Source organism: Hibiscus syriacus, unplaced genomic scaffold (genome assembly GCF_006381635.1).
Source record: "Hibiscus syriacus cultivar Baekdansim isolate YM2019G1 unplaced genomic scaffold, ASM638163v2 tig00112738_pilon, whole genome shotgun sequence".
In the NCBI taxonomy this organism is placed as follows: Eukaryota; Viridiplantae; Streptophyta; class Magnoliopsida; order Malvales; family Malvaceae; genus Hibiscus; species Hibiscus syriacus.
Genome location: NW_024063392.1, coordinates 4,934,025 through 4,961,799, shown reverse-complemented (window position 1 = coordinate 4,961,799; position 27,775 = coordinate 4,934,025). Strand labels below are relative to the sequence as shown.

The 27,775-nt window shown below is 36.6% G+C and overlaps 1 protein-coding gene and 2 pseudogenes across 1 annotated transcript; 2 read left to right on the top strand and 1 right to left on the bottom strand.

Annotated features, from left to right (window-relative positions):
• The first annotated feature begins 1,247 nt into the window (after window positions 1-1,247).
• LOC120183012 lies at window positions 1,248-4,897 on the top strand (annotated as a pseudogene).
• Window positions 4,898-6,060: 1,163 nt separating this feature from the next.
• LOC120183154 (glutathionyl-hydroquinone reductase YqjG-like) lies at window positions 6,061-7,679 on the top strand. The gene is made up of 3 exons (XM_039187910.1): window positions 6,061-6,895; window positions 6,964-7,213; window positions 7,395-7,679. Exons 1-3 carry the CDS (start codon window positions 6,093-6,095, stop codon window positions 7,581-7,583), a joined length of 1,242 nt encoding a protein of 413 aa, XP_039043841.1. The 5' UTR covers window positions 6,061-6,092; the 3' UTR covers window positions 7,584-7,679.
• Window positions 7,680-7,884: 205 nt separating this feature from the next.
• Window positions 7,885-27,551, bottom strand: LOC120183155 (annotated as a pseudogene).
• Between the last annotated feature and the right edge of the window lie 224 nt (window positions 27,552-27,775).

Sequence of the window (27,775 nt, the reverse complement as noted above, 5' to 3'; positions counted from 1 at the left end):
TATCTTACTTGTAATAAAAATATTAGATTTATAATAAAAATAATAGAAAGATTACTTATGTTACATAAGAGGAATATAAAAATAATAATCTTATTGTAATATTGAAAACAATAACAAATTAAGTTTACTTATTTTACTTGTAATAAAAATTATTAGATTTATAATAAAAATAATAGAAAACAACTCAAATAAAGTAAATAATATTATATTTATAATACAAATAATATAAAATTTACTTATGTTACTACTAAAACTTAACAAATAAAATTATGTATTATTTTTTAAATTTTTTAATAAAAATATTAAATTTATAATTAGAAATAAAAAATTTAATGAAAAAAGTATTTCTTTATCAAATAGATAAACTTTTCATACAAGACCAATATAAAATTTTGATGTCAAGTTCTAACACGCATTATGGGTTTATATTTGTGTCAAATTATCGATTTATTATCTATAAATGATAGTTTAATTCAAAATATTGAATGATTGAGAATTGAAATTAAGCCCAAAATAACAAGATTAACAAATAAGAAAACATATTTTTTACAAGAATATATCAATAATTATATATATATACTTGATTAGATTCATAACCAATTCAACCCGAGTTGACATGATCTAAACGTTGACCCAAACCGAAAACCAACCGATCTGATATTGACCCGGCCCAAAATCTAAACAATATGGTGTTAACCCGACCCAAAAATCAACCAAATCGATATTAATCCGACCCAAAAATCAACTGATTTGATATTGGTCCGAACCGAAAAACAACCTATCCAATAATCAACCGACCCAAAAATTGACCCGACCCTATACTTGACACGACCCGATTTACTGTACACCCGAACTAGATCTGAACCAAATCCGATCCGACCTGAAAAAATAAACCGAATACAATTTAGACCCGAAATAACACGACCCGAAACAACCTGACCTAAACCCGATCCGGATGACCCGTTTGCCACCTCTACAGTCAAAGACCAAGCACAACGATCCAACATTTTACACCTTTGATAAATAGTCTTTTAAGTACAGTAGTTAAAAAGGATTAGAAAACTGCTTTAGTCATACTTAGTAAAATGAAAAATAAAATTTGTTAATATGTCAGTTACCAGATTACGGACAAATATGGTTAGTCAAAGATGTTCCAAGTCTACTGTGTTGGTCATAACTAATTAACTAAAAAACACATGGTTCAAGTGAATCTAGAAACTTAGAATTTTCCATTTCTGCTACTTAGAACTTGCGCATATAATTCACAGTTCCAGACAAACTTTGGTTAGATCGAATCTGTTTTAACAACCCCAAAATATTATATGTTAATATGAGACCAATTAGATGAAGGCTTACCTTTTCGTTGCTGAAATCCCAGTCACTAGCTGCTGTTATAAATGAGAGTTAATCAATAACAATGGAACAGATATAGAACTGAAAGAAAACTAAATATGTCGGCTGTTAAAAAGCTTACCGTTTTTGTTTTCCATCTTCTGTTTCATTTCTTACACCCTTTGATGATTACTTCTTCAGCAAGATCTCAGGGGGAAGCCCTTGTTCAAAGGAAAAACAGTTTGCTTTACTCCTCGATACTCTTGAACCTTGGTCCCTGCAAAACATTAACAACCTCTGCAACTGGCCTTCAGTTGTCTGTGACAATAACGGAATGGTGTCTGAAATAAAACTGTTGAGTTCAAACATCAGTGGAACGCTCACAGGGTTTGACTTCATGCAGTTTGTCAATCTCACACGCTTTGATGTCAAGAAAAACAGTCTGAATGGACCGATACTGGTCGCCATCGGTAGTCTGTCCAAGCTTGTTCAACGAGCAACAATTCTTTCGAGGGCAACATACCGTCGGTGCTCGGACAACTGCCGGAGTTTCAATATCTCAGCCTGTTAAACAACAATCTCAATGGTGCAATCCCTTAATAAGTAAGCACTCTTCAAAAATTGTGATACTTAGACCTTGGCTGGAACAAGTTGGACTCACCTGACTGGTCTTCTTAGCCATGCCATTGTTAAGATACCTCACTCCAGCAAACAATTCACTTCATTTGGGGTTTCCTGGTTTCATACCAGATTGTTGGAATTTGACTTTCCTCGACTTGTCGGTGAACAATCTGACAGGGACAATACCAGAGCCAGTTTTCACCAATTTGAGTCAGCTTCAGTATCTGAATCTCTCAAATAATTTGTTCCAGGGACCACTGTCACCAAACATTTCCAAGCTTTCCAAGCTCATAAACCTCCATCTAGCAACCAATAAGTTAAATTGTTCAATCCCTGAGAGTATAGGCTTCCTTTCTGATCTTGAAACCTTGGAATTGTTTGAAAATTCATTTGAGGGAAAGATTCCATCATCTTTAGGCCAACTCAAAAAGCTCAAGATACTCGATCTTCATACCAATGGCTTCAATTCCACAATTCCTTTTGAGCTTGGTTCTTGCTCTAATCTCACTTTTCTGGCCTTGGCCGAGAATCGACTTACCGGGGAACTACTATTGTCATTGTCCAATCTCACCAAAATATCAGAGATGGGATTGTCTGATAATTCCCTTTCAGGTGAGATTCAACCATCTCTTATCTCTAACTGGACCAACTTGTTCTCGTTGCAACTCCAATCCAACTCTTTCACTGGAAAGAATCCTCCAGAAATTGGCTTGTTGACAAAAACTCCTCTTTTTGTATAACAACACACTATCCGGACCAATTCCATCCGAAATAGGCAGCTTGAAGAATCTCATATATTTAATCCTTGCAGTAACAAGCTTTCTGGTCCAATTCCTCTGACAATATGGGGTCTGAAAAACCTGCAGGTCTTGCATCTGTATGAAAAATGATTCTGAAGGCACAATTCCAGAAGAGATAGGTAACTTGACATCGATCGCCTCTTTAGACTTAGCCTTGAACTGACTGTATGGTGAGTTGCCTGAGACCATTTCTTGGCTCACTAATTTACAAGACTTTTCATTGCTTAGCAATAATTTCTCCGGTAGAATTCCTCAGGATTTTGGGAGATACATTCCTCAGTTGGCTTATGTCAAATTTGCCAATAACAGCTTATCTGGGGAATTGCCTCCTGAATTGTGCAGTGCCTTTGCTCTTTTGGAATTTACGGTTAATGGCAACAACCTCTCAGGGTCATTGCCGGCTTGCTTGAGAAACTGCAGTGGATTAGTCAGAGTTCGTCTAGATGGAAACCGATTTACCGGTAACATTACAAATGCATTTGGAGTTCATCCAAATCTTGATTATATTGACTTGAGTGACAATCAATTCATTGGAGAAATCTTGCCCGAGTGGGGAGAATGCAAAATCCTTACCAATCTACAGATGGAACAGAATTGAAACTCGGGTAAAATACCAGCAGAGCTCGGAAAGTTGACACAGCTGCAGGTGCTAAACTAGGGATCAAACAAGTTGACTGGGACCATTCCTACTGAGCTTGGAAATCTGACAATGTTGTTTAACCTCAATTTGAGCCAGAATCATCTGTCAGGATCAATACCTCGAAACATTGGTAGTCTAACAGAGCTTCAATACTTAGATTTGTCCGAAAACAGCTTAAGCAGAACAACACCAGAAGGGCTTGGGAATTGTAATAAGTTATTGAGCTAGAATTGAACCATAACAATTTATCTGGTGACATTCCAGGTGAGTTAGGGAGCTTGGTTGTTCTTCAGTATTCATTAGGTCTCAGCAGCAATTCATTTTCAGGACAAATCCCTCCAGAGTTGGGGAGACTTATTTCAGTGGAGAATCTTAATCTTTCACATAACAATCTCTCTGGTGAAATCCCAACGACATTGCTCCAAATAATCAGTCTCGGTTCGTTTGATTTCTCTTACAATGAGCTGATGGGCTCGATTCCTGTTGCTGGTCCATTCCAGAATGCTTCCCAAGAAGCCTTCATTGGAAACCCGGGATTGTGTGGAAACATCAAAGGACTTCCTCCTTGCAATTCAGTTTCAACCAGAAAGAACTCGATAATGCATACCTTGAAGGTTCTTCACGTAGTTCTTCCTGTCTTTGGCATATTAGCATCAGTTTTGGTTGCAATTTTCACATGTCATCACCGAAGAAATCGACCAGATGAGGGAGCAGAAGGTAGACAGTTCGAAAATTCCAAGCCTATATGGATAAAAAAAAAGAGTTTCTTTAGATTTGGGGATCTAGTAAAAGCAACTGAGGATTTCAATGAAAAGTACTGCATTGGGAAAGGAGGATCAGGCAGTGTTTACAAAGCATTATTGCCTACGGGTCATGTAGTTGCAGTTAAAAGACTCCACATATCGGACTCCGCAGATGTTCAAGTCATCAATCACCAAAGCTTTGTGAATGAAATCCTTATGCTAACAGAAATTAGGCATCGAAACATTATCAAGCTACACGGGTTTTGTTCTCATAGGGGACTTGTGTACTTGGTTTTTGAGAACATAGAAAAAGAAGTGTGTTGTATGGAGAAGAAGGGGGAGTTGAGCTTGGCTGGGCTAAAAGGGTGAAGCTTGTGCAAGATTGGCTCATGCAATTGCTTACTTGCATCATGACCGTACTCCGCCAATCATACACCGAGACATATCTTCGAGTAATGTGTTCTTGGAAGCTGGATTTGAGCCAAAGCTTTCAGATATCGGGACTGCAAAATTGTTGGATCCAAATTCATCCAAATGGACCGCTGTTGTGGGATCCATTGGCTACATGGCACCAGGTTAGCAATACAATTTCTGCATTCTTATTTCACTTAACTGATTGAATCACACAACAAGGCTTGAAGTTTTTTTTTTCTTTTGGTTACCTGGAATTTTTAGAATTGGCACTCACCATGCGGCTGATGGATAAATGCGATGTTTATAGCTTTGGAGTGGTGGCATTATAAGTTATGATGGGAAGATGACCTTTGCTTCTAAACGTTTGTACATGGTTAATAAGCTGGATTGTCAGGTTCCAGTTCCGCAAGAAATTAGCAGCTAGTCATTCTAAGGGGGCCTTACAGTCTAGGCACCAGTGAGTAATTGTTTTAGCTTTTAAACCCTTTTTTGGTAGTAAATGTCATTGTCAACTTTATAATTGCAATCATGTTTGTCTTTTGACTGATAATTGTTCCAATCCCAATCTTCTATTTCAGGACGGATTCCTGCAGTCGAAGGGGCTATGTTGATTCTAAATAAGTAGAAAAAGATTGAGGGAAGCATGACAAAACAGTAGCATCATGAAAGAGATTTGAAAATATGGATACATGTTAAATGGGAAATTCAAATAAGTTGAAAGATGATATCAAAACTACAATGGAAAATGAAACCATGAAAATCTTTCAGAGTTCAGACAATAGCATTGGCAGCACTTGCAATTCTAGGCCACAGATCAGCACACTCCTTCCCAATGGGACCAGTGATAGCAGATCCTGGAAAACACCAAATCAAAGATCCCAAATAAGTTTCAATAATCAAATCAAAGAACATATCACTTTCCACCAGAAAACTGCAAACCAATAATAAATGCATTGATAAAACCATCCTAACAAATTTCATTACATCTATGGCCGCCACAAATGCAGAAAAAACCATCATCTTTTCAAGTTATGTACTTATGTTTTGGGAAACCATCTAGAACCAGTAATGACATTTCTCAGGTTCTATGTCAATTAAGGAGCAGAAATTAGAATCCTTATAGTGAATGATCAGTGTCACCCATGTTAACTTGATTTCGCATTTGATACTGTAAGAGCAAGTGAACCAGATATTCATTTGAACATAGCTAAAAGCAACATGAACAGCAAAACTTCAGCATTGAACCCCCACAATTCAACAGACGTGGTTATTCTACTTGGATAGTACGAAATAGAATGAAGAAGATGAGTGAGATAGTTCACCTTTCATTTCTCCCTTAGGATTGACAATGACACCAGCATTATCTGCATACATATGAATAAACCCAAATTTTATTCAAAAGTTAGAACGCAGCGTTTTATTCAAAAGTAATGCAAAAAGTATTGGAATTTACAATTCCACCCTTCATCTCCCACTGGAAGAGAAGAGATAAGCATTAAACAGTTGCACAGAACATTGAAAAAAAAAGGAACAAACGAAGTAATGCAGTGCATTTCACTCCCCAGTTGTCACCTCCGGTTTCACACGCCACCCAAAACTTCCTTCAAATCGGCATGCCACGTCAGCCCTAGGATGTCCTTTGACGATAACAGCAAAACCACCACCACCATCAGCAGCAACAACAATGGTCTCAATCTAATCAACAACATTTCCAAGCTCCTATGGGGTCCCTCCCTCCCTCCAGGGCTCCTAATCTCCACCGTCCGTACAGCGTGGACATCCACGTGGAAGCTCATGATGTCCCAATTGGCTCCCTCGGATCCCTCCGGCGGTTACACCAGGCCTCCCTCGAAGTTCCGCCTCTCCCGCCAATTCCCAACAGCCACCAAACTCCACCTCTACGTTGGCCTACCATGCCCGTGGGCCCACCGGACCCTAATCGTCCGGTCACTCAAAGGCCTCGAAGAAGCCATCCCCGTCTCCATCGCAGCCCCCGGCCTCGACGGCTCTTGGGAATTCGGCGATTTCTCCTTCCAAGACAAGAGTAGAGACGATGGTACCCTTGTTCCAACCAGGGATAAGATTAACGGATGCCGGAACTTGAAGGAGGTTTATGGGCTGAAGAAAGGCGGGAACAACGGGCGGGCCACGGTGCCAATGCTATGGGACGTGGACCAGAAAGAGGTAATCTGCAATGAGAGTTACGATATCATCGAGTTCTTCAATTTGGGTCTAAACGGGTTGGCCCAGAACCCGGGTTTGGATCTCTCACCGGTGGAGCTACAAGGGGAGATAGAAGAGTGGAATCGAGTAATTTACCCCAATGTTAATAATGGGGTTTACAGGTAAAAACTGAAACTTGAATTGTTGTTAATCTTTGAATGTTTATATAAATTGAGATGATGTGTTGTAGATGTGGGTTTGCCCAAAGTCAAGAGGCATATGATGTTGCAGTGAGTGGTTTGTTTAATACTCTGGATAAGATGGATGATCATCTGGGTGGTTCAAGGTACCTGTGTGGAGACAGATTGACTCTTGCGGATATTTGTTTGTTTACGACATTGATTAGGTTTGATGTTGTCTACAATGTCCTGTTCAAATGCACCAAGAAGAAGCTGCTGGAGTTTCCGAATCTTCATGGTTATATGCGCGACATTTATCAGGTACCAATAACAAACCAACAGTGTGTTTATATAATTTCTGGAAAACCTTAAACAACCCAGGGAAGCAGTTGCCATCAGACAATTACTCTGAAATCCATAGTTGCCCTTCTGCTACCAATAGAGTATAGAGCATCCTGAAATGTGCAGAGTAAAACTAAATATATTTTTTCTTGTTTATCAGATTCCAAAGGTTGCTGCTACTTGCAATTTTCCGGCAATTATGGACGGTTATTACCGGATACTTTTTCCATTGAACCCTGGCAGCATTCGACCTGTTCTGCCCTCTGGCTGCGACCATGAATCCCTCTCCAGACCCCACGACAGGGAATCAATGTCACCGGAGGATCAAAAGGTGCAGTGTGTTGCCTAAATGGAGTCCTATGACATGTATAGTTGTATAATATGTACTTTTAACAGTAAATATATATTCATCCAAGCAGAAATCATCTGAAATATTCTACCACTATTTATTTGTCTCTCCTTTTTGGGGTTTAACCGCCAGTCAATTAATCAAATAATCCAAATCGGATATTGTAGTGTTCTTCAAATCGAATCAGAAAAAACCCGATTGTATCGAGAACTAATGACCGAATCAGTCAATTCAAACAAGCCCATTAACTTGAATAAAACTAGGTTCTATATATATTCCCCAAAGTAGATCAGAAGGGGGGAAACATTGTAAATCAAAAACGGCAAAACGTTTCCATGGCCAAAATCCAGCTCATCTCGTTGCAAATTTAGACCCTGTACCAGAAAAGAAGATAATCGGTACGGATATCTTGAAAGTGTCCTCATGCAGATTGCTGCCTATTTCAATCAACTACAGATTCTACATGACCAAATTACTTACTAGTTGAGCGTTTCATGTTCCTGGAAAACTTACTGCCACATCTGCACTGGAACGTCTTGACAGGATGATCAAGATCATCAAAGTCAATGCCATAATCCTGCATCAAAAAAATGCGTAGCATTTTAACAGGATAGACTATACAATAATACATGAATAGTGATACCCAGTTTTCTTCTCAAAACACTTGAAACATAAAAGTCCATCTTTTCTCGGGCAAAATCAACAATCTGATCATTACTTCCATTTTTTCTTCTTAATCTTATAAAATGCAACAAATAGCAACTACAAGTTTCAGAACAATTCAACTTATGACTAATCACTCACCCAAGTCAACTCTTCAAGTGGATTAACATCTCTTGTTGTGAAGAAGGCGAACTGCATCCAATAAATGCTCAATTAGACTTTCTACTGATAGAATTTAAGCCAGCAAACAAATAGGACAATGGGGGAGAACGTTCATACGTGATAGTAATGAATATCTGGAGTCTCCACTTCAACAGGAATCTCAATCAAGGTTGCATCTAAGCATCTAGTAACATAAGAAAAACAGAATCAGATATCTTTAATCTCAGCTTAATCAAGTTGCTCAGATATTCCTATACATTTTTCATCATGTACCTTAACCATAACGGTAATTAAAACAAAACCTCAATCATGGAAATCATGTTAATGTTGCAGGTGACCTCTTCACATATCCTAATCTAATATCTCAACTAATGTTTGTACAGAAAGAAAATTCAACTAATCAACCAGCTTAAACCATCTATGGAAACTTCTTGATGTCATCAAAGTCTATTACTAATGTCACAAAAACACACATCACAGATGCACAAGCAAATAAGCAATTGAAATTTTTTTGAACACATAAGAAATGGGGGCACAAAAAGTCTAATATACAACATACATGCATACATACAATTACCTATGATTGATAAACCTAGCAACATTTCCATAACATGTGGCATCCAAACAGAGGGCTTCTTCATCCTTAGGAACTCCCTTCAATACCCAGTTAGCATCCAGCAGGACTGGAGATGTATGTTTCTCTCTGTTCCTTGCATACAACTCAGAGATGGTGAGTATTTTTCCAACAAACTCACAACCAAAAGCACCTTTGGGAAGCTTCTCTAGAGTTCTTAGACCCCAACCCCTTCCATCAGGTGTCAAAAACACCTAACGTTCAGAGAAAACTAGTCACATAAGACATGGGTTTACAAAAGCAAATTCAAAGGGTGATGTCTTAATCTTGAAAGAAACTTAAGATAACAAGGACCAGAAATTTTACGAGACTAGTGTCGTAACCGGTTTTCGTCCGGGCACGAAATATTAAATTTTGGTGGGGAAATTAATGTTAATAAATAATTTTGAAAATAATTTGTGAGTCGCCATCGACCTTTTGGATCAGGTAGGTCGAATACCTAAAAATTATTTTTTAAAAGAGTTTTAAGAAAACATCAATTAAAAAAATGAACTGATCTGCGTTTTATAACCAAAAATTTGTTCTTTTTAATAATAAAAAGGGGTTCGTGGTCGGTTACGTTTAGGGAATGATTAGCACCCCTACAACGCCCAAAATTGGTACTTTTTAATTATAAATTGTCTCTAGTATTAAAATTTTAAAAATTCAAAAATATATTTAATTTATAATTCTATTATTTCAAAATTATATAAAAAATATTTTTTATTTAAAAATATCCGAAAAGAACTTCTAGGTACCTTAAGACAGCTCTTTTTCTTTGATATTGATAAATATTAATTTAAATAATATTGTTTAATTTTAAAATATCAGGATAGGACATCCAGTTGTATTAGACTGTCCTTTTCTTTGATATTAAAAATAAATTTTTAAAAGTTAATATTTATATATATATTTATATATCAAAAATTTAACACATAATAAGAATAATATAAAACAATATATTAAAACAATATAAAACATATATAAAACTAAACAAAATAAAATTAAATTAACAAATATAAAATAAATGACTAAATTGCAGTAAATAAAATTAAAAAAATCTAATTCATAATTAATCAAACTATGGGATTAAATAGGTTATTTTTTTATTTTATTTATTTAGTGACTAAAATAAAATCATCTAAATTCGGATATTAGATTCAATAAATAAAAAATAAGCTAGGGATTAAAATATTATTATTAAAATTAAGGATTAATACGTATTTATCCTAAATATATTAATAGAAAGGACTAAAATAAATAATCCACAATTAAAGAACCAAATTATAAGATCTAAAATTAGGTTCAGTGACTAAAATATAAAGTTTAAAATTCAGGACTGCGGAAAGGATTTAACCTTTCTATAATTACGCACAGGTCCTCTCCTTAAACGACGCCGTTTAAGAGAGGGTATAACCCTAGGTTGGCTGGCCCTTCGGGCCAACATCTCATTTCTCCTTCTTTCTTCTCTCTCTCAAACTGAGAGAGATTTCTCTCTCGCCTCTCTCTAGGTTCCCTCACCGGAGGAAACCGCAGCCATAGGCCACCGTACTCCGCCGCCGGCCACCGCCGCCGGCCACCGTAACGGTGGTCGGAATTCACCAAAACACCCCCAAATTGTAGATCTAAATACCCTAAGACCGATTCCGGTCTTTGTTTTCTCTAAAGACTCCTAATCGGAGTAATCTAAACAAAACCGAAGGTTCTACCTTCTTAAACGGCGGTTTGGCAACGTTTGGCTTCCGAGGGCCACAAGGCTTCAAGGGTAAGTCTTCTTCTTCTCTTTTCCTTTGGTTTACTGCTGTGTTGTAGACTGGGATCGTTGGTATAGCTTATTTTTTTTTTTCCTTCTCTTTTTTTTTTTTTTTTTTTGGTTTCTGTCTCTCCTGCGGTCTCTGTTTCTGTCTTTTTTTTTTCTTTCGCAGGTGGTGGTGGCTTTTATAGCCCCACCGGGTGTTCGTCTCGGACCGGTCCGAAGAGCGGGGCCTCGGTGAGTCACCGGACTACCAGTGGTGACTCACCCGTAGCCTTGCATGGACGGCTGCGTTGATCTTCTGGAAGCATCATTCGGGACTTGGCAGCGGCGGAGGCGGTGAGGGCTTCTGGAAGCACGCGGCGGTGGGACGTCCCTAGGGTATAGATACCCTAGTTTCCTCTGGCAAATGATGTACCGTTGGATCAAACCAGATCCAACGTTTGAGATTGAAGATGGCGGCTGGCGGCTGGCTAGAGGGTTAGGGAACCCTAACTGGAAACCCAAATATTTGGGTTTCCGGTTGGATTGGACCGTTTCAGTTGGTTTGTAACTGAGCCGGTTTAATTGTAACTGGTTTGTATTTAATATATTTAATAATAAAAAATAATTAATATTAATAATATAATAATAATATAATATAATAATAATATATATAAATATAATAATAATATAATAATAAAATATATAATATGGATAAATTTAGTATCTTCAGCTGCCCCTCTTTGCTCATTCTTGTGTTAACAAGAATAGGCAAAGATAAAAAGAATAAAATTTTATCCATTTGACTTTACTTTGATCATGATGGAGATATTGAATAAATTCTTCTCTCTCTCCAAATAAGTTCTTCTTATTATGACCTCTGCTGGGGATGATGATGACCTCCTTTCTGTGATAGAGTCATTCAAAAGTTGAATAACTCTTGATGAGTTCTTCTCATTATGAACTTTCTCTTCTTTCTTCAGATGATATCAAACAAAGGTTGAACAAGCTCTTCTCATTATGAACTTCTTCTTCCTTCTCAGATGAGTTCTTCTCATTCATGAACTTTCTTTGGCCATGTCCATCAAATGAGAATTTAAACAAAAGTTGAACAAGTTCTTCTCATTATGAACTTCTTCTTCCTTCTTCAGATGAGTTCTTCTCATTATGAACTTTCTCTGGAAAAGATGATCCACCAAATGATTCAGGCAAAAGGTTGAACAAATTCTTCTCATTATGAACTTCTTCTTCCTTCTTCAGATGAGTTCTTCTCATTATGAACTTTCTCTGGAAATGTTGATCCATCAAGTGATGAATTCAAGCAAAAGGTTGAACAAGTTCTTCTCATTATGAACTTCTTCTTCCTTCTTCAGATGACGAGTTCTTCTCATTATGAACTTTCTCTGGAAATGTTGATCCATCAAATGATGAATTTAAACAAAAAGTTGAACAAGTTCTTCTCATTATGAACTTCTTCTTCCTTCTTCAGATGAGTTCTTCTCATTATGAACTTTCTCTGGAAAAGATGATCCACCAAATGATGAATTCAAGCAAAAGGTTGAACAAGTTCTTCTCATTATGAACTTCTTCTTCCTTCTTCAGATGACGAGTTCTTCTCATTATGAACTTTCTCTGGAAATGTTGATCCATCAAATGATGAATTTAAACAAAAAGTTGAACAAGTTCTTCTCATTATGAACTTCTTCTTCCTTCTTCAGATGATTCTTCTCATTATGAACTTTCTCTGGAAAAGATGATCCACCAAATGATGGATTCAGGCAAAGGTTGAACAAGTTCTTCTCATTATGAACTTCTTCTTCCTTCTTCAGATGAGTTCTTCTCATTATGAACTTTCTCTGGAAATGTTGATCAAGTGATGAATTCAAGCAAAGGTTGAACAAGTTCTTCTCATTATAACTTCTTCTTCCTTCTTCAGATGAGTTCTTCTCATTATGACTTTCTCTGTAATGATGATCCATCAAATGATGAATTTGAATCTTGCTAAAATCTTTGAAATCCTGTTAAAAATTCAACAAGAATAAAAATGAAAATGCACCTATTTGTAAACACCTAAAATATGCATGAATGTTAAGTTATTTGATTTCAATTGGTGAACTGAGTATTTCTTCAATTGTAAACCCAATAATCTTTCTTCTTCAATCAAATCTATCCTTGACAAACTCTTGAAAGCTTGCATTCAGCAACATGTTGATTCTGATACAGCTCATCGGATCAAATGACTAAGGCTGCTGATGCCTTTTTCGATCAAATAACTCAAAGACACTTTCAGAAGATGCTATTGGCAATTCATCTCCAAATTAAATGCTTGATTCTGTCCATCAGATCAGATAACTCAAAGAACACTTCCAGAAGATGCTATGTTCTTCTAACCAGATCATAACTCAAAGAACACTTCCAGAGATGCTATGTTCTTCTAACCAGATCAGATAACTCAAGAACCTTCCAGAAGATGCTATATTCTTCTAACCAGATCAGATAACTCAAAGAACACTTCCAGAAGATGCTATTCTTCTAACCAGATCAGATAACTCAAGAACACTTCCAGAAGATGCTATGTTCTTCTAACCAGATCAGATAACTCAAGAACCTTCCAGAAGATGCTATTTCTTCTAACCAGATCAGATAACTCAAAGAACACTTCCAAGATGCTATGTTCTGTCTAACCAGATCAGATAACTCAAGAACACTTCCAGAAGATGCTATGTTCTGTCTAACCAGATCAGATCTCAAAGAACACTTCCAGAAGATGCTAGTTCTTCTAACCAGATCAATAACTCAAAGAACTTTCAGAAGATGCTATTTCTTCTAACCAGATCAGATAACTCAAAGAACACTTCCAGAAGATGCTATGTTCTTCTAACCAGATCAGATAACTCAAAGAACACTTTCAAAGATGCTATTGAGCACATATAAAAGGTTGAATTGTTTATAAACATATTCAGGAAGTGCCGAATTGACAGAAAGGATCTGTAGGCTTTTGAAGCCTATGACATGAGCCACCTTCGAGTGTCCAGAGTATTCTTGATGAGTGCTGAAAATGGAATCTAGTATGGGTTGGAAGGAATAAAGTTACTCCACTTGAACCTGCTGAGGTGGAATGCTCTAAGTTTCCTAAAAACCATATACAAGGATCTGTATAGAAACATGTTTCCCATGATATCAATGTCTTGTTTCTTTTTGTTGGAATCATGCTTCAAAGGTTGACTTTTATCTTAGTATTTTTTCAAACAGATGTGCAAGAACTGAATGGTGATCGGTTGGAACAATTGATGAGTAGATTTGGCGGATTCGACCTTGTTGTCGGTATCACCACTTGTAACAATCTGATGTTCATGACTTTAAGCTAGTGATGATTTGCCTATTTGTATTCCATGTATTTAAAGTATTAACATAAATGATATTCAGAATCTTTAATTTATTTCAAATTATGAATTCAATAGAAAAGAATAAATTGAATTTCCAAAATAAATTAATCTCAATAATTTGAACTTGAAATAGATAAAATTGTATTCAAGTTCTGGCAAACATAATAATAAAAAATTCAAATGTCTCAACAAATTATGAGCATAAGTTTCTAAATTAATCCAGTTGATACAACTTAGAGTAATGATGTAAGCCTTTGTCTGGAAGATCTCAATCGTTGTCAAAATGCTTGTAGATGTGAAGCTTCTTCCAAACCAGCAAAATCTTAAGAGAGTTCAATTGCCAGATGCCTAATATCAACCTACATTTGAGCCGCCTTTTCAGTTTCAACTCAATCCTTCCTTTGGTTACAAGATGCCCTTTGCGGGTTTTCACCTTGACCCCTTTTTTTCTTTTTCTTTCTTCTTTTCCTTTCTTTTCTTTTCTTTTCTTTCTCTTCTTTTTCTTTTTTTTTTTTTTTTTTCTTCTTTCTTTTTTTTTCTTCAAGCATAATATTTCTTGACAGAATCTGAATTTATTGGATTTTTCAGAATTTTCCATCCATTTCTGCCAATCAATGCTCCTCCGAAAAGGCCTTTTCACAATGTATGGCCCTTCCCAATTAGGCATCCATTTCCCACGGAAATCTTTATGTATAGGCAAGATCTTTTTAGTACTAGATCATTCTCTTGGAATTCTCTTGGATGTACTTTTTGTCATGAGACTTTATCATCCGTTTCTGATACATCTGTCCATGGCAATAGCTTTCAATCTTTTCTCCTCAATAAGGTTCAATTGATCAAATCTAGCTTGGATCCATTCAGATTCATCCAATTTTATTTCTCTCAATATTCGAAGATGGAATCTCAACTTCAATTGGTAAGACTGCTTCCATTCCGTAGACTAAAGAAACGGTGTTGCCCCAGTAGATGTTCGAACAGTAGTTCGGTATGCATAGAGCAAAGGTAACTTCTCGTGCCAATCTTTGAGGTTTCAGTAGTCTTTGTAATGATTCTCTTGATGTTTTTATTTGCTGCTTCAACTGCCCCATTCATCTTTGGACGATATGCTACTGAATTTGCATGTTTGATCTTAAACTGTGCACAAAGTTCGGTCATCATTTTGTTGTTCAGGTTCAGAGCATTATCTGTAATGATCCTTTCTGGTAGACCATACCGGCAAACTATCTCTTTCTTTATGAACTTGCAGACTGTGGATCTCTTAATATTGGTATAAGCAGCTTCACCCATTTAGTAAAATATCAATTGCCACAAGGAAACAATGTCCATTCGATGCTTTTGGTGTGATTGCCCCAATGACATCTATTCCCCACATAGAAAATGGCCAGGGTGCTGTCATTACATGTAAGGAGATGGGGGTACATGAATCTTGTCTGCATATATCTGGCATTTATGACATTTCCTTGCATAATCAATGCAATCTGTGTACATGGTAGCCCAATAGTATCCATATCTCATTATTTTTCTGGCCATGGAAAGACCATTTGCATGTGTTCCACATATTCCACTGTGTACTTCTTCAATGACGTTTCGAGCTTCGCTGGTATTTAAACATCTCAATAGCATTTGATCACTGCTTCTTCTATACATAATCTCTCCATCAAGAAAATCCAGCAGCCATTCTTCTCAAGGTTCTTTTATCAATTTCTGATGCATTTGGTGGATAACTTTGATTTTTGATATATTGCAGAATATCATGATACCATGGTTACCATCTACCTCTTCTTCCACACTATAACAATGTGCAGGAATTTCATATACTTGCATCTTGATTGGCATCATATCAACTTTCTTAGTTGCTTGAAACATTGCAGCTAATGTAGCCAAAGCGTCTGCCATTTGATTTTCTTCCCGAGGGAGATAATTGAATGTAACTTTCTCAAATTCTTTCACTAATTCGAGGGTAAATTTCGGTATTCTAACAATTTAGGATTTTGTTTCCCATTCTCCTCGCAATTGATACACCACTAACGTGAATCTCCATATATCTTGAGAAATTTGATTTTTTTTCTATAGCTGCTTTTAATCCCATGACACAAGCTTCATATTCCGCCATGTTATTGGTGCAAAAGAACTCCAGTCTACTTGTAAATGGATAATAAACATTATCAGGAGAATTACACTGCCCCGATTCCTCGTCCCAAAGCATTAGATGCTCCATCAAAATAAAGCTTCCAAGTTGCAAATTCATCATGTTCTGACTTCTTCATTCATGGATATGCACAACAAATCTTCATCTGGAAAATTGAAGTTCAAAGGCTGATAATCATTTGATACACGACTAGCCAGAAAATCAGCTATGACACTTCCTTTTATCGCTTTTTGGTTGACATAGATAATGTCAAACTCAGATAATAACATCTGCCATCCCATTCTGCCTGTCAAGCTGGTGATTCCATTAAGAACTTTAAAGGATCAAGTTTGGATATCAACCAAGTAGTATGGTACATATATTGTCTGAGTCTTCGAGTAGCCCACACCAAGGCACAACATAATTTTGTATTGGTGGATACCGAACTTCACAATCAGTAAATTTCTTGCTCAGATAATAATAGCTTTTCTTTCCTTCCTGATTCATCATGCTGCCCTAGTACACATCCCATCGAATTTCGAAGACCGTCAAATAGAGAATTAATGGTCTATCAGGCATTGGTGATACTAAAATTGGGGCATTGGATAAATATTTCTTAATAATATCCAAAGTTTCCTGACATTCTTCATTCCACTTCAGGGTTGTTCTTTCGAAGTAATTTGAACACTGGATCACATTTGTCAGTCAATTGAGAAATGAAACGAGATATATAATTTATCTCCCCAAAAAGCCTCGAACTTTTTTTTTGTGTTGGGTGGTGGAAGATCTTGAATTGCTTTGACTTTATCTGGATCAATCTCGATTCCTTTTTTGCTGACCACAAATCCCAAAGTTTCCGGAAGTTACCCCAAAAGTGCATTTTGCGGGGTTAAGCTTTAATTGATATTTCTTCAATCTCTGAAAAAGCTTCCTCAGATTTTGAATATGTTCTTCTTCCGTTCTGGATTTGGCAATCATGTCATCTACATATACTTCAATCTCTTTGTGCATCATTCATGAAACAAAGTTACCATGGCTCTTTGATATGTTGCCCCTGCATTTTTCAATCCAAATGGCATCACTTTATAACAGAATGTGCCCCACATGGTTATAAATGTTGTTTTTCCATGTCTTCAGGATTTTTATCTGATTATATCCTAAAACCATCCATAAATGAAAACCATGCGTGTCCTGCAGTATTGTCCACCAATGTATCTATGTGGGGTAATGGAAAACTATCTTTCGGACTAGCTTTGTTGAGATCTCTGTAATCCACACACATTCGAACCTTCCCATTCTTCTTTGGTACGGGACAATGTTGGCTACCCATTCTGGGTATTTAGATGCCTGTAGGAAACCTGCATTGATTTGTTTCATCACTTCTTCTTTGATTTGCAACAACATTCTGGCCTCATTCTTCTGAGCTTTTGTTGGACCGGTTTATATTCTGGATTGATTGGAAGCTTGTGTATCACTATATATGCTCAAACCAGGCATATCTTGATAGGACCAGGCAAATATATCTTTGAACTCTTGAAGGAGATTTATCAATTCTTGTTTTATATGGACTGTCAGAGTGGTACCAATTTTCACCTCTTTTCTGTCTTCATCTGTTCCCAAATTCACAGTCTCAACCTTTCTTTGTGGGGTAGAATTTGTTTGTCTTCTTTTTCTACCAATCTTAATAGTTCAGTAGGAATCACATTCCAGTTCATCTTCACAACCATTGATTTCTTCCAGACATATAGGCTGCTCTAAATTTATCACTGGATTAAATTTAGGAATACACATGCTATTAACACTGTGACACCTGCAAATTTAAATCGGAACATTTCCGAAAGAATATAGTAAATTTATGAAATGTAAAATGTAATAATGTAAAGAATGATTGCCATCTGAAAATTTTAAAGAAAATTTCTTATATTTAACATTTTCTTTTACAAGATAACAAAAGTTTTCATATTTTTGAGCTAAACATAAAGATTAGTTCTGAATATTACTCTGCATTAATATTAAAACTATAGGAAGATCTTCAGTGGTCCAATTGGCGAGTGTTTCTTCAGGAAGGCATGGTCGAATCATATCCAAATACTTGCCAGTCTTGTTGTTATTCGCGATCATGTTGATAAATAATCCATTCATATCTTCTTCAACTATGTCTTGGTCTTTCATCAACTTTTCTTCTTTAAAGGCTTCAACAAGTTGCTGTTCCACATTAATTGTTCCCCCTGATCTGAATGTTGTCCTTAACTGTGGGAAAGACATGTGTTTCCAAAGGATTTCTCCTCCTTTCAATTTGCCTTTCTGTCTTCACATCTTCTTTTCATCTTTGTTCTTTGCTGAAGATTGGGCTTAAACCCCAGCCCAAAACGGTCTTTTTTTCATCTTTATACTGATGGGAAATGAAATCCCTTGAAGATTCTTTCCTAGACCTCTCCCAGCTTTAGCTCCGATGCCTAAAGTTTGTTGTACCGTCATCTTGGTGCAATTGGACAATTTGGGATATGGAATTTTGCTTCCTTCTGCAATAAAGGTTGCATTTACAAATTCAAGAGCTCGAAAAGAGCATTCAAGAGCCTCATCATTGGTGTCGATATATGGAACATCGCTTGTTACAGACGCAATGATTTCTTCTTCAGCACTGACGCATATGAGTTGTCCATCACAATTTCAATTTCTGATGTAATGAAGAAGGAACGGCTCCTGCTGAATGAATCCATGGCCTCCCTAATAGACAATTATATGTGGTGTATGTCCATCAACAAAAGTCAATACTGTACACGACTGGTCCAATTAACAACGGTATTTCCATTTTCCCAAGCACTTCTTTTTGGGTACCATCAAAGGCTCGTACCACATCTGATACTTCATGTGTGATTGATCCAGAGGCATTCTTTGAAGTGTAACTAAAGGCATCAAATTGAGGCAGACCCATTGTCAATCAATACTCCTGGCAACACATGACCATGACAATGTGTCGTGATGTTTAAAGCTTTTACTGACCCCATTCCGCCTTCTGTATTTCATCATCTGTGAAGGTTATGTAATTGTCGCGCTATATGTCCCCACAATTCTGTCAATTTTTATTGAGGGATATATCTTCGGGGATAAATGTCTGATTGAGGATTTTCATCAAAGCATTCCTATGCGCTTCTGAATCATCAAAAGATCAAGAATAGAAATTCTCGCCTGTTGTTTGGAGTTGTTCAACCACACTATACTCACTATGTTTCAAGAACTTCAAAAATTCTTGAGCTTGCTTTTCTGTCACAGGCTCATTGAATGCTGGAAGGGATTCATCTTCAAATACTTTCTGAGGTATTGCCACAGCTTTTCCTTTTGCTTTCACTTGTTCTGAAGCATTGGATGTTTCGGGAGAGTAACATCTCCCACTCTTGTAAAGAAACCGACCTCGCTCACGCTTCAGATGTCGATGTTGTACTCAGACTTTGTGTTTTCTCTTTGTTTTATTAGAGAATCAGATCCTCCTACCATTGAAACATTGGTAGTAATTCCAAGGTACCCTGCGGTTCTTTATATGGAAATGGTAGAGGAGTGGTAATAACTACTTTTGGCCTATTGGTGCCGGAATCAACGTGGATGATTTCACATTAATGATCACAGGATCATTATTCTTTGATTGGTTTAGAATCCTCTGATGAGCAAACATCATTTTCTTTTTTCCCGGGTTCTTCTTCAAAGAATTCTATTTCTCTATTGTTCATCAATTTTTGCACCAAGTTTCTAAACTCAGGACATAGTTGGATTTTATGTCCTTTCTCCTGATGATATTCACAATAATTCTTGCCTTCATTCTGCTCTGGCCTGAATTGTTGTGGAATTATACCGGCTAAAGAAAGCTGTTGGAATATCCAAACAAATGGAGATTAATTTCAGAAATGTCAGTCTTTGCTTTCTTTTTGTTCTCTTCCTGAATTGCATTCACGTTTTTATCTCCATGATTTGGCAATGGATGACTTGATGCAGATGGTGTATTGAATTCCAACTTCCCAGTGTTGATCAAATTTTGAACCACCCTTTAAATGCTAGACAGTTTTCAATAGAATGTCCTGTAATCCTTCATGATAAACACAGTGTGCTTTTGTATCATACCAAGGAGGGAATGGTGGTTGCATGGGAACCGGGATAAGTCGTACATCTGCTTTAACAGCGAATCATAGATCTCTGCATACGTCTGGTAAAGGTGTAAAAGACAACCTTTCATTTCTTTTCGAGATCCTCTAGACTCTGCTCGATTGTGTTTATTTCCTCTTTCTTAACCTTGGCTGGGTTATTGTAACACTTTTCGATGAATTTTGCTGTAAGAATTGGCATTGTTGACCTCATTCTCCTTTTTCCGGTATGTAGGTCTTTTGGAACTAGATCCCATCATTCGATTCAATCTTGCCACTTTTCAAGACATTTTCAATTAATTCTCCAGAAATGACCAAATCTGCAAAATTTCTGGTTGCATTCCCCATTAGATGGTTTTAAATAAGGAGCCTTCAATGTATGGACAAACATCACTGTGGCCTCTTTTTCTGACAAAGGTGAACTTGGGCCGCAGTGTCACGCCATCTCTGGGCATACTGTCTGAATGTTTCATTATTCTTTTTCTCCAAATTCTGTAGAGTCCATCTATCAGGGACCATGTCTGTTACATGGCGGTACTGCTCTAAAAATGCTTTAGCCAAATCTTTCCAGGATCTAATGTTGGCTTTGGTCAATTGAGTATACCATTTTAAAGCCGGTCCTGTCAAACTATCCTGGAAGCAGTGAATTAACAATTTCTCGTCTTTCACATATCCTGCCATTCTTCGACAAAACATAGTAATGTGGGATGAAGGGCATGTAGTACCGTTATATTTATCAAATTCGGGAGCTTTAAACTTGATAGGGAGGATTAAGTCTGGAACCAAACTCAGCTCACTAGCATCAAATCCATAGAATGATTCAGTTATTTCTACGGATTTCATTCGTTCTTCTAAGCTCTTGATCTGTCTAGTCAGCTCTTCATTTACTTTTTGTTTCTCATTCAGCTCATTTAAATCTGGGATCAACTGATCAGTATTAAGATCCCCTATTTTCACATCTGATATAAGTGGATTTTTGCTTGAAGATGCAGGATCCACTTGTTGATCTTCATGTGATTTGACTTCTTGTAATGCAGATGTACGAGCATTGATTTGTATAGGGGTAGTACCAGAGTGATAAATTGATTCTGTGGAAAACCTAGAGGGTATGGGTTCTTGGTCAAAAGATACAGGATTTTCCTGCATTTTTCCACTGATAGCCTGCCTTTTAAACATGTCCTCTATCTTCTTCATCATACTGTCTTGTGAATTTGCAATGCTGGCTTCAATTTTTTCCAACTTCATTCTCATTTCTTCTTGTTCTTTATGATGTTCCTCAATACGCTGTATTTACCTCCATAATTCTCTTAATGGCTTGTCTAGTACCGTAGTGATGTAGTATTTCTCTTTGGCCAGAGTAACTGCGATTGAAAAATCTTTTAATATTATTTTTTCAAATTTTTAATTAATAATTTTAACTTAATAAATAAAAAATAATTTCATAGCGGAAATTATGAAATGAATGAATGTATGCAAAATGCATGTATGAAAAAACATTGATCCAAAAAGTTAACTGTCATAGAACACTTTCATCGGCATACAAAGTTTCTTTATAATAGTTCAGAACTACAATAAGGCATAGCTTTCCTATTAAGCTCTATAATTTCTTTCATTAACCATGACACCTTCTTTCCGCACTTAGAAACTGGATCAACTTGATGCTCAATTATTTCGGCTTCAACAGCTAGTTCCCCCAACATACTGGCAACCTCGCTCATTGTACCATGGCCTCGAACACCATATGCTTCTTTCTTCACTTCTTTCGACAACTCAGTTGACTTTTGCCATCGTTCAGTTGTTCCTTCAAGAGTTTGCTCTAACTCAGTGATTCTGACTTGACAATTGTGCAGAATTTTTTCAAGATCTCTAATGCGTCTTCGCAGTGAAGCATTTCCTCATTACTTCTTTTGAGATCATTAGGTCCTAGACGAACCTTTTCTTGAAACAATGATTCTTCCAGTTGCAAAATGTAAGCATTAAACTCTGAGTTTTGTTTTAGACTGATCCAAATCCTCTTCAAGTTTGTTCGAGCTTCTTGCGTTCTTGATTAAGCTTCTGGATTTGAACATCTTTGTTTCTGCATCTTTGCATCCAATTGCTAGCCATCTCTGTTCTACCTCAAGTCTGGTATTGAAATTTTTCCTTTCCAGCTCCCATTTTCTTTTTCAACATTGGATTCTTCCATCTTTTGGCTTCTGATTTCAAGTTCAGCAATCAACTGGTTCATCTCAGATTCAAATCCCTGAACATGCTATTTTTCTCGCTTCAAATTTAACAAAGATGTCATTCTTCATCTCTTCTAATCTTTGCTCGATCTCTTTCTTTGCATTTCATTCATGATCTCACGGTGTTCAGCCTTGTGTTTTATAATTCGCTCTCTCGTCAACCTCGAAATCTTCCATTTTTGCTTTCCTTTTTCCAGGTTTTTGAGTAGACAATATTCTTTCCTTTCAACTCTTCAACTCGTCTTTTTTCAATATTCAATTCTCTGGTCATCTGTACCGTCGATTGACTGGGTCCTGATGCTTTTCGGGATTTATATAACTCCTGGTAATCTTTCTGTAAGGCTCTGTACTCATCCTCACCTTTTTCTTTATCTTTTCTCAACATTGCACATTGTGACGAATGAAAGTCAATGTCAACCCCCAACATAGCTTTATCTTGTCTCATTTGTTCTAATTCTTTCGTCCAGCCATCTCTTTCTGCTTCAAACTCAGCTCTCAGGATTTCAATCTCTGATGGAACCACCTTGATGCGATCATCCATAGAAATATCCTCATTTTGATCTGGTAGAGGAATATTTTCATTTTTCCTGACAGATCTCCATTCTTCATAATCAGGAGTTAGCATTTCTTTTGCTGCTTTAGCTCGGATACAAAAAGTTGTTTTCCAAGCTGTAACGGCTTCCATGATGTTTCTTTTATAATTTTTGCTGTGGAATGCAAACTCAGATGACTGTAGTCCAGCAGTGACAGGTATAAATTGACGACCTTCATATTGTCTTATAACCAGAAGTGGAGCAATTTCCTCCCCATAATCCGAGCAACATTATCCAGTTGTAATCACCACATCTGTAAATGAATTCCCTTTGTATTTGCCACGGGGCTCGCCAAACAACGTCATTGCTTTGCAAATTTCGAAAGGCATAATCACATATTTTTTTTATTTCTTTCGGCCATTCCTGCTCCAGAAATTCCTTTAATGGTGAATAATCCGTATTAAAGCGTCGGTATGAAACCTTTTCTGTTCTCCAGAAATGACTACGGATCCAAACATATAACAACTGAGTACACCCTGAGAATCGTCCACCTCCTAACCTTCTGCAAGCATTTAATGATCTGAAGGTCTCTGCTAGGATTGCAGAAACAGGATTAATCTTCTTTGGTATTGTTCAAACAAGTTACCACTGCAGCTTCAATATATCCCAATACTTTTGGGAAGATGACCATACCTATATACCCAGAGCAAATAGATCGAATCGTACTTTAATATCTGGATGGCTCTGAATAAGTTCTCTAATGTTGGTCCAAGCAATGCTTCGCTTTCGCCTTTTTGTTTTGTACGGGCCGCTACCCATTCTTCTCGTACCCCGGCAATCTTTGCTAATTTAACTCGGAAGGGTTGAGTTTTAATTGACTTTGAATAGATTCGATTCTCCAAAGCCCCTTCGATATGTAACAAAGTTGTGTATTCTTCAATAGTAGGGACCAAGTCCTCCTTATTGAAAGTGAAGCAATTGTACCCTGGATTCCAGAATTGAACTAGGGCTCGGAGTAATTCATCATCAACTTCTACATAGAGCAGATATGGGATATCTCCGTAAGTCTGATAAAACTGCAATTTTTTGTTTGAATCCCAACTTTCCCAAATACCTCGCAAATCTTGCAGATCATTTCTTTTTAGTGAAACTGAAGCAACTGGCCAAGTCAGATACATAATCATCTGGCAGACTATCTCCTTCTTGTCTTTGTAAATCTTCAGCCCCACTGTCTTACTTCTGAGTTTAGAATTACTTGACTTGAACCCTTTTTATCCATGGATGAAGGTTTTCCAATGAGACTATTAACACAAGGATCAATGTCTTTTATCCTGTATGATGCAATGCAAACAGAAAATTAATGAACACAAAAAAAATAAGTTAGTTTAAAGGATAATAACAGTTATATTTAATTTAAACATGCTTTTCTAAATAATTTAAATAAACATGTAAAATAAATTAACAGGAAAGACATAATTCATTTCTCCTGTGTACACCTATTTGGACAAAATTTCGGCATGACTTCTGATGGAAGAGTTTCTAAGGTTTTTTATATGCAGGGTTTCAGAACTAGGAGTAAAGGTACCCGAATTGTCCTTGTTAGTGCCCCCTTGGGTTGCTAACCCTCAATCCTAGTCCATTACAGACTAAAGTGAATCGAGTTCAATTCGAGGGGATACATTTCTCTATGCCTGACACGAAGAATAAATTCTCACGAAGACATAGGCATATGAACCCCGAAAGTTACTTGCTAGGTCTGACACGGAGAATAAATTCTCACGAAGACGTCGCTTTCACTTCCACTTAAAAGGGACAACTCAATTATAGAGCTTTATGTAATGCAATGCAAGTGTTGTGTGAGGAGAAATGTTCAAACCTTTGACATAAAAATAATACTGAAATAAAATACTTGCAAATAAAATAAACATATTAAAAAAATAATAAAAAAAAAAATTTAAAAGAAAGAATTAAAAATTAAATATATGAATTTTTAATTTTTTATTAATAGAGACAAATTATAATCGATTTTTAAAGTTTGACCAGGGTCCCCAGCAGAGTCGCCAAGCTGTCGTAACCGGTTTTCGTCCGGGCACGAAATATAAATTTTGGGGGGGAAATTAATGTTAATAAATAATTTTGAAAATATTTGTGAGTCGCCATCGACCTTGGATCAGGTAGGTCGAATACCTAAAAATTATTTTTTAAAAGAGTTTTAAGAAACATCAATTAAAAAAATGAACTGATCTGCGTTTTAAACCAAAAATTTGTTCTTTTAATAAAAAGGGGTTCGTGGTCGGTTACGTTTAGGGAAGGATTAGCACCCCTACAACGCCCAAATTGGTACTTTTTAATTATAAATTGTCTCTATATTAAAATTTAAAAATTCAAAAATATATTTAATTTATAATTCTATTATTTCAAAATTATATAAAAAATTTTTTATTAAAAATATCCGAAAAGAACTTCTAGGTACCTTAAGACAGCTCTTTTTCTTTGATATTGATAAATATTAATTTAAATAATTGTTTAATTTTAAAATATCAGGATAGGACATCCAGTTGTATTAAGACTGTCCTTTTCTTTGATATTAAAAATAAATATTTTAAAAGTTAATATTTATTATATATATTTATGAATATATATCAAAAATATTTAACAATATAAAAAATAATTCTATTAAACAATATATTTAAAAACAATAAAATAAATTAAATAAAAATAAATGACTAAATTGCAGTAAAATATAAATTAAAAATCTAATTCATAATTAATCAAAACTATAGGGATTAAATAGGTTATTTTTTTATTTTTATTTATTTAGTGACTAAAATAAAATCATCTAAAATTCGGATATTAGATCAATAAATAAAAAAATATAAGCTAGGGATTAAAATATTATTTATTAAAATTAAAGGATTAAATACGTATTTATCCTAAATATTATTAATAGAAAGGACTAAAATAAATAAATCCACAATTAAAGAACCAAATTATAAAGATCTAAAATTAGGTTCAGTGACTAAAATATAAAGTTTAAAATTCAGAGGACTGCGGAAAGGATTTAACCTTTCTATAATTACGCACAGGTCCTCCCTTAAACGACGCCGTTTAAGAGAGGGTATAAATACCCTAGGTTGGCTGGCCCTTCGGGCCAACATCTCATTTCTCCTTTCTTTTTCTCTCTCTCAAACTGAGAGAGATTTCTCTCTCTCTCTCTAGGTTTCCCTCACCGGAGGGAAACCGGCCATAGGCCACCGTACTCCGCCGCCGGCCACCGCCGCCGGCCACCGTAACGGTGGTCGGAATTCACCAAAAACACCCCCAAATTGTAGATCAAATACCTAAGACCGATTCCGGTCTTTGTTTCTCTAAAAGACTCCTAATCGGAGTAAATCTAAACAAAACCGAAGGGTTCTACCTTCTTAAACGGCGGTTTGGCAACGTTTGGCTTCCGAGGGCCACAAAGGCTTCAAGGGTAAGTCTTCTTCTTCTCTTTTCCTTTGGTTTACTGCTGTGGTTGTAGACTGGGATCGTTGGTATAGCTTATTTTTTTTCCTTTCTCTGTTTTTTTTTTTTTTGGTTTCTGTCTCTCCTGCGGTCTCTGTTTCTGTCTTTTTTTTTTCTTTCGCAGGTGGGTGGTGGCTTTTATAGCCACCACCGGTGTTCGTCTCGGACCGGTCCGAAGAGCGGGGCCTCGGTGAGTCACCGGACTACCAGTGGTGACTCACCCCGTAGCCTTGCATGGACGGCTGGCGTTGATCTTCTGGAAGCATCATTCGGGACGTGGCGGGCGGAGGCGGTGAGGGCTTCTGGAAGCAGCAGCGGTGGCGGTGGACGTGTCCCTAGGGTATAGATACCCTAGGGTTTCCTCTGGCAAATGATGGACCGTTGGATCAAACCAGATCCAACGGTTGAGATTGAAGATGGCGGCTGGCGGCTGGCTAGATTAGGGTTAGGGAACCCTAACTGGAAACCCAAATATTTAGGGTTTCCGGTTGGATTTGGACCGGTTTCAGTTGGTTTGTAACTGAGCCGGTTTAATTGTAACTGGTTTGTATTTAATATATTTAATAATAAAAATAATAATAATATATTAATAATAATATTAAAATATAATAATAATAATAATAAATAATAATAATATAATAATAATAATAATAATAATAATAATAATATGGATAAAAATTTAGTATCTTCAACTAGGATGAAGCAAACCTGTCATTTGCAATTTACACCTCTCTGCACCACCCGGTTGCTGCACTGTTTATTGCACCCACATTTGCTCCAACACTCTTTTATAACTTTTCTCTTCAAGTGACCCTTACAGGGCTCTGGAAAGTCATCCATTTTTTATCTCTCAAGGGGGCACGCTGTACAAGTGAGAAGACATTGTTTTTGAGGATCACAAGTCATAGATATACATTCTTCCAAGAAGTCTTCCTTGATAACACCTGCCACAGTATAAGCAAAATTTCACCCAGCTTGACAAGCACATGCACAAGGCTTCTGGGACAAGAGACAATCTCCAAGACATGTAGGACAACATCTTTCATCTCCAATCCGAAAAAGAGAAAAACTAACACAGGCATTTTGAAATACCAAGTTTTCTGAAAT

What these genes read in the sequence shown, in the direction of transcription:
- LOC120183154 (XM_039187910.1), top strand. Translation starts at nt 6,093, where the DNA reads ATGCAGTGCATTTCACTCCCCAGTTGTCACCTCCGGTTTCACACGCCA. An exon ending in GTTAATAATGGGGTTTACAG is followed by an intron (nt 6,896 to 6,963) that starts GTAAAAACTGAA and finishes GATGTGTTGTAG; the next exon opens with ATGTGGGTTTGCCCAAAGTC. An exon ending in ATATGCGCGACATTTATCAG is followed by an intron (nt 7,214 to 7,394) that starts GTACCAATAACA and finishes CTTGTTTATCAG; the next exon opens with ATTCCAAAGGTTGCTGCTAC.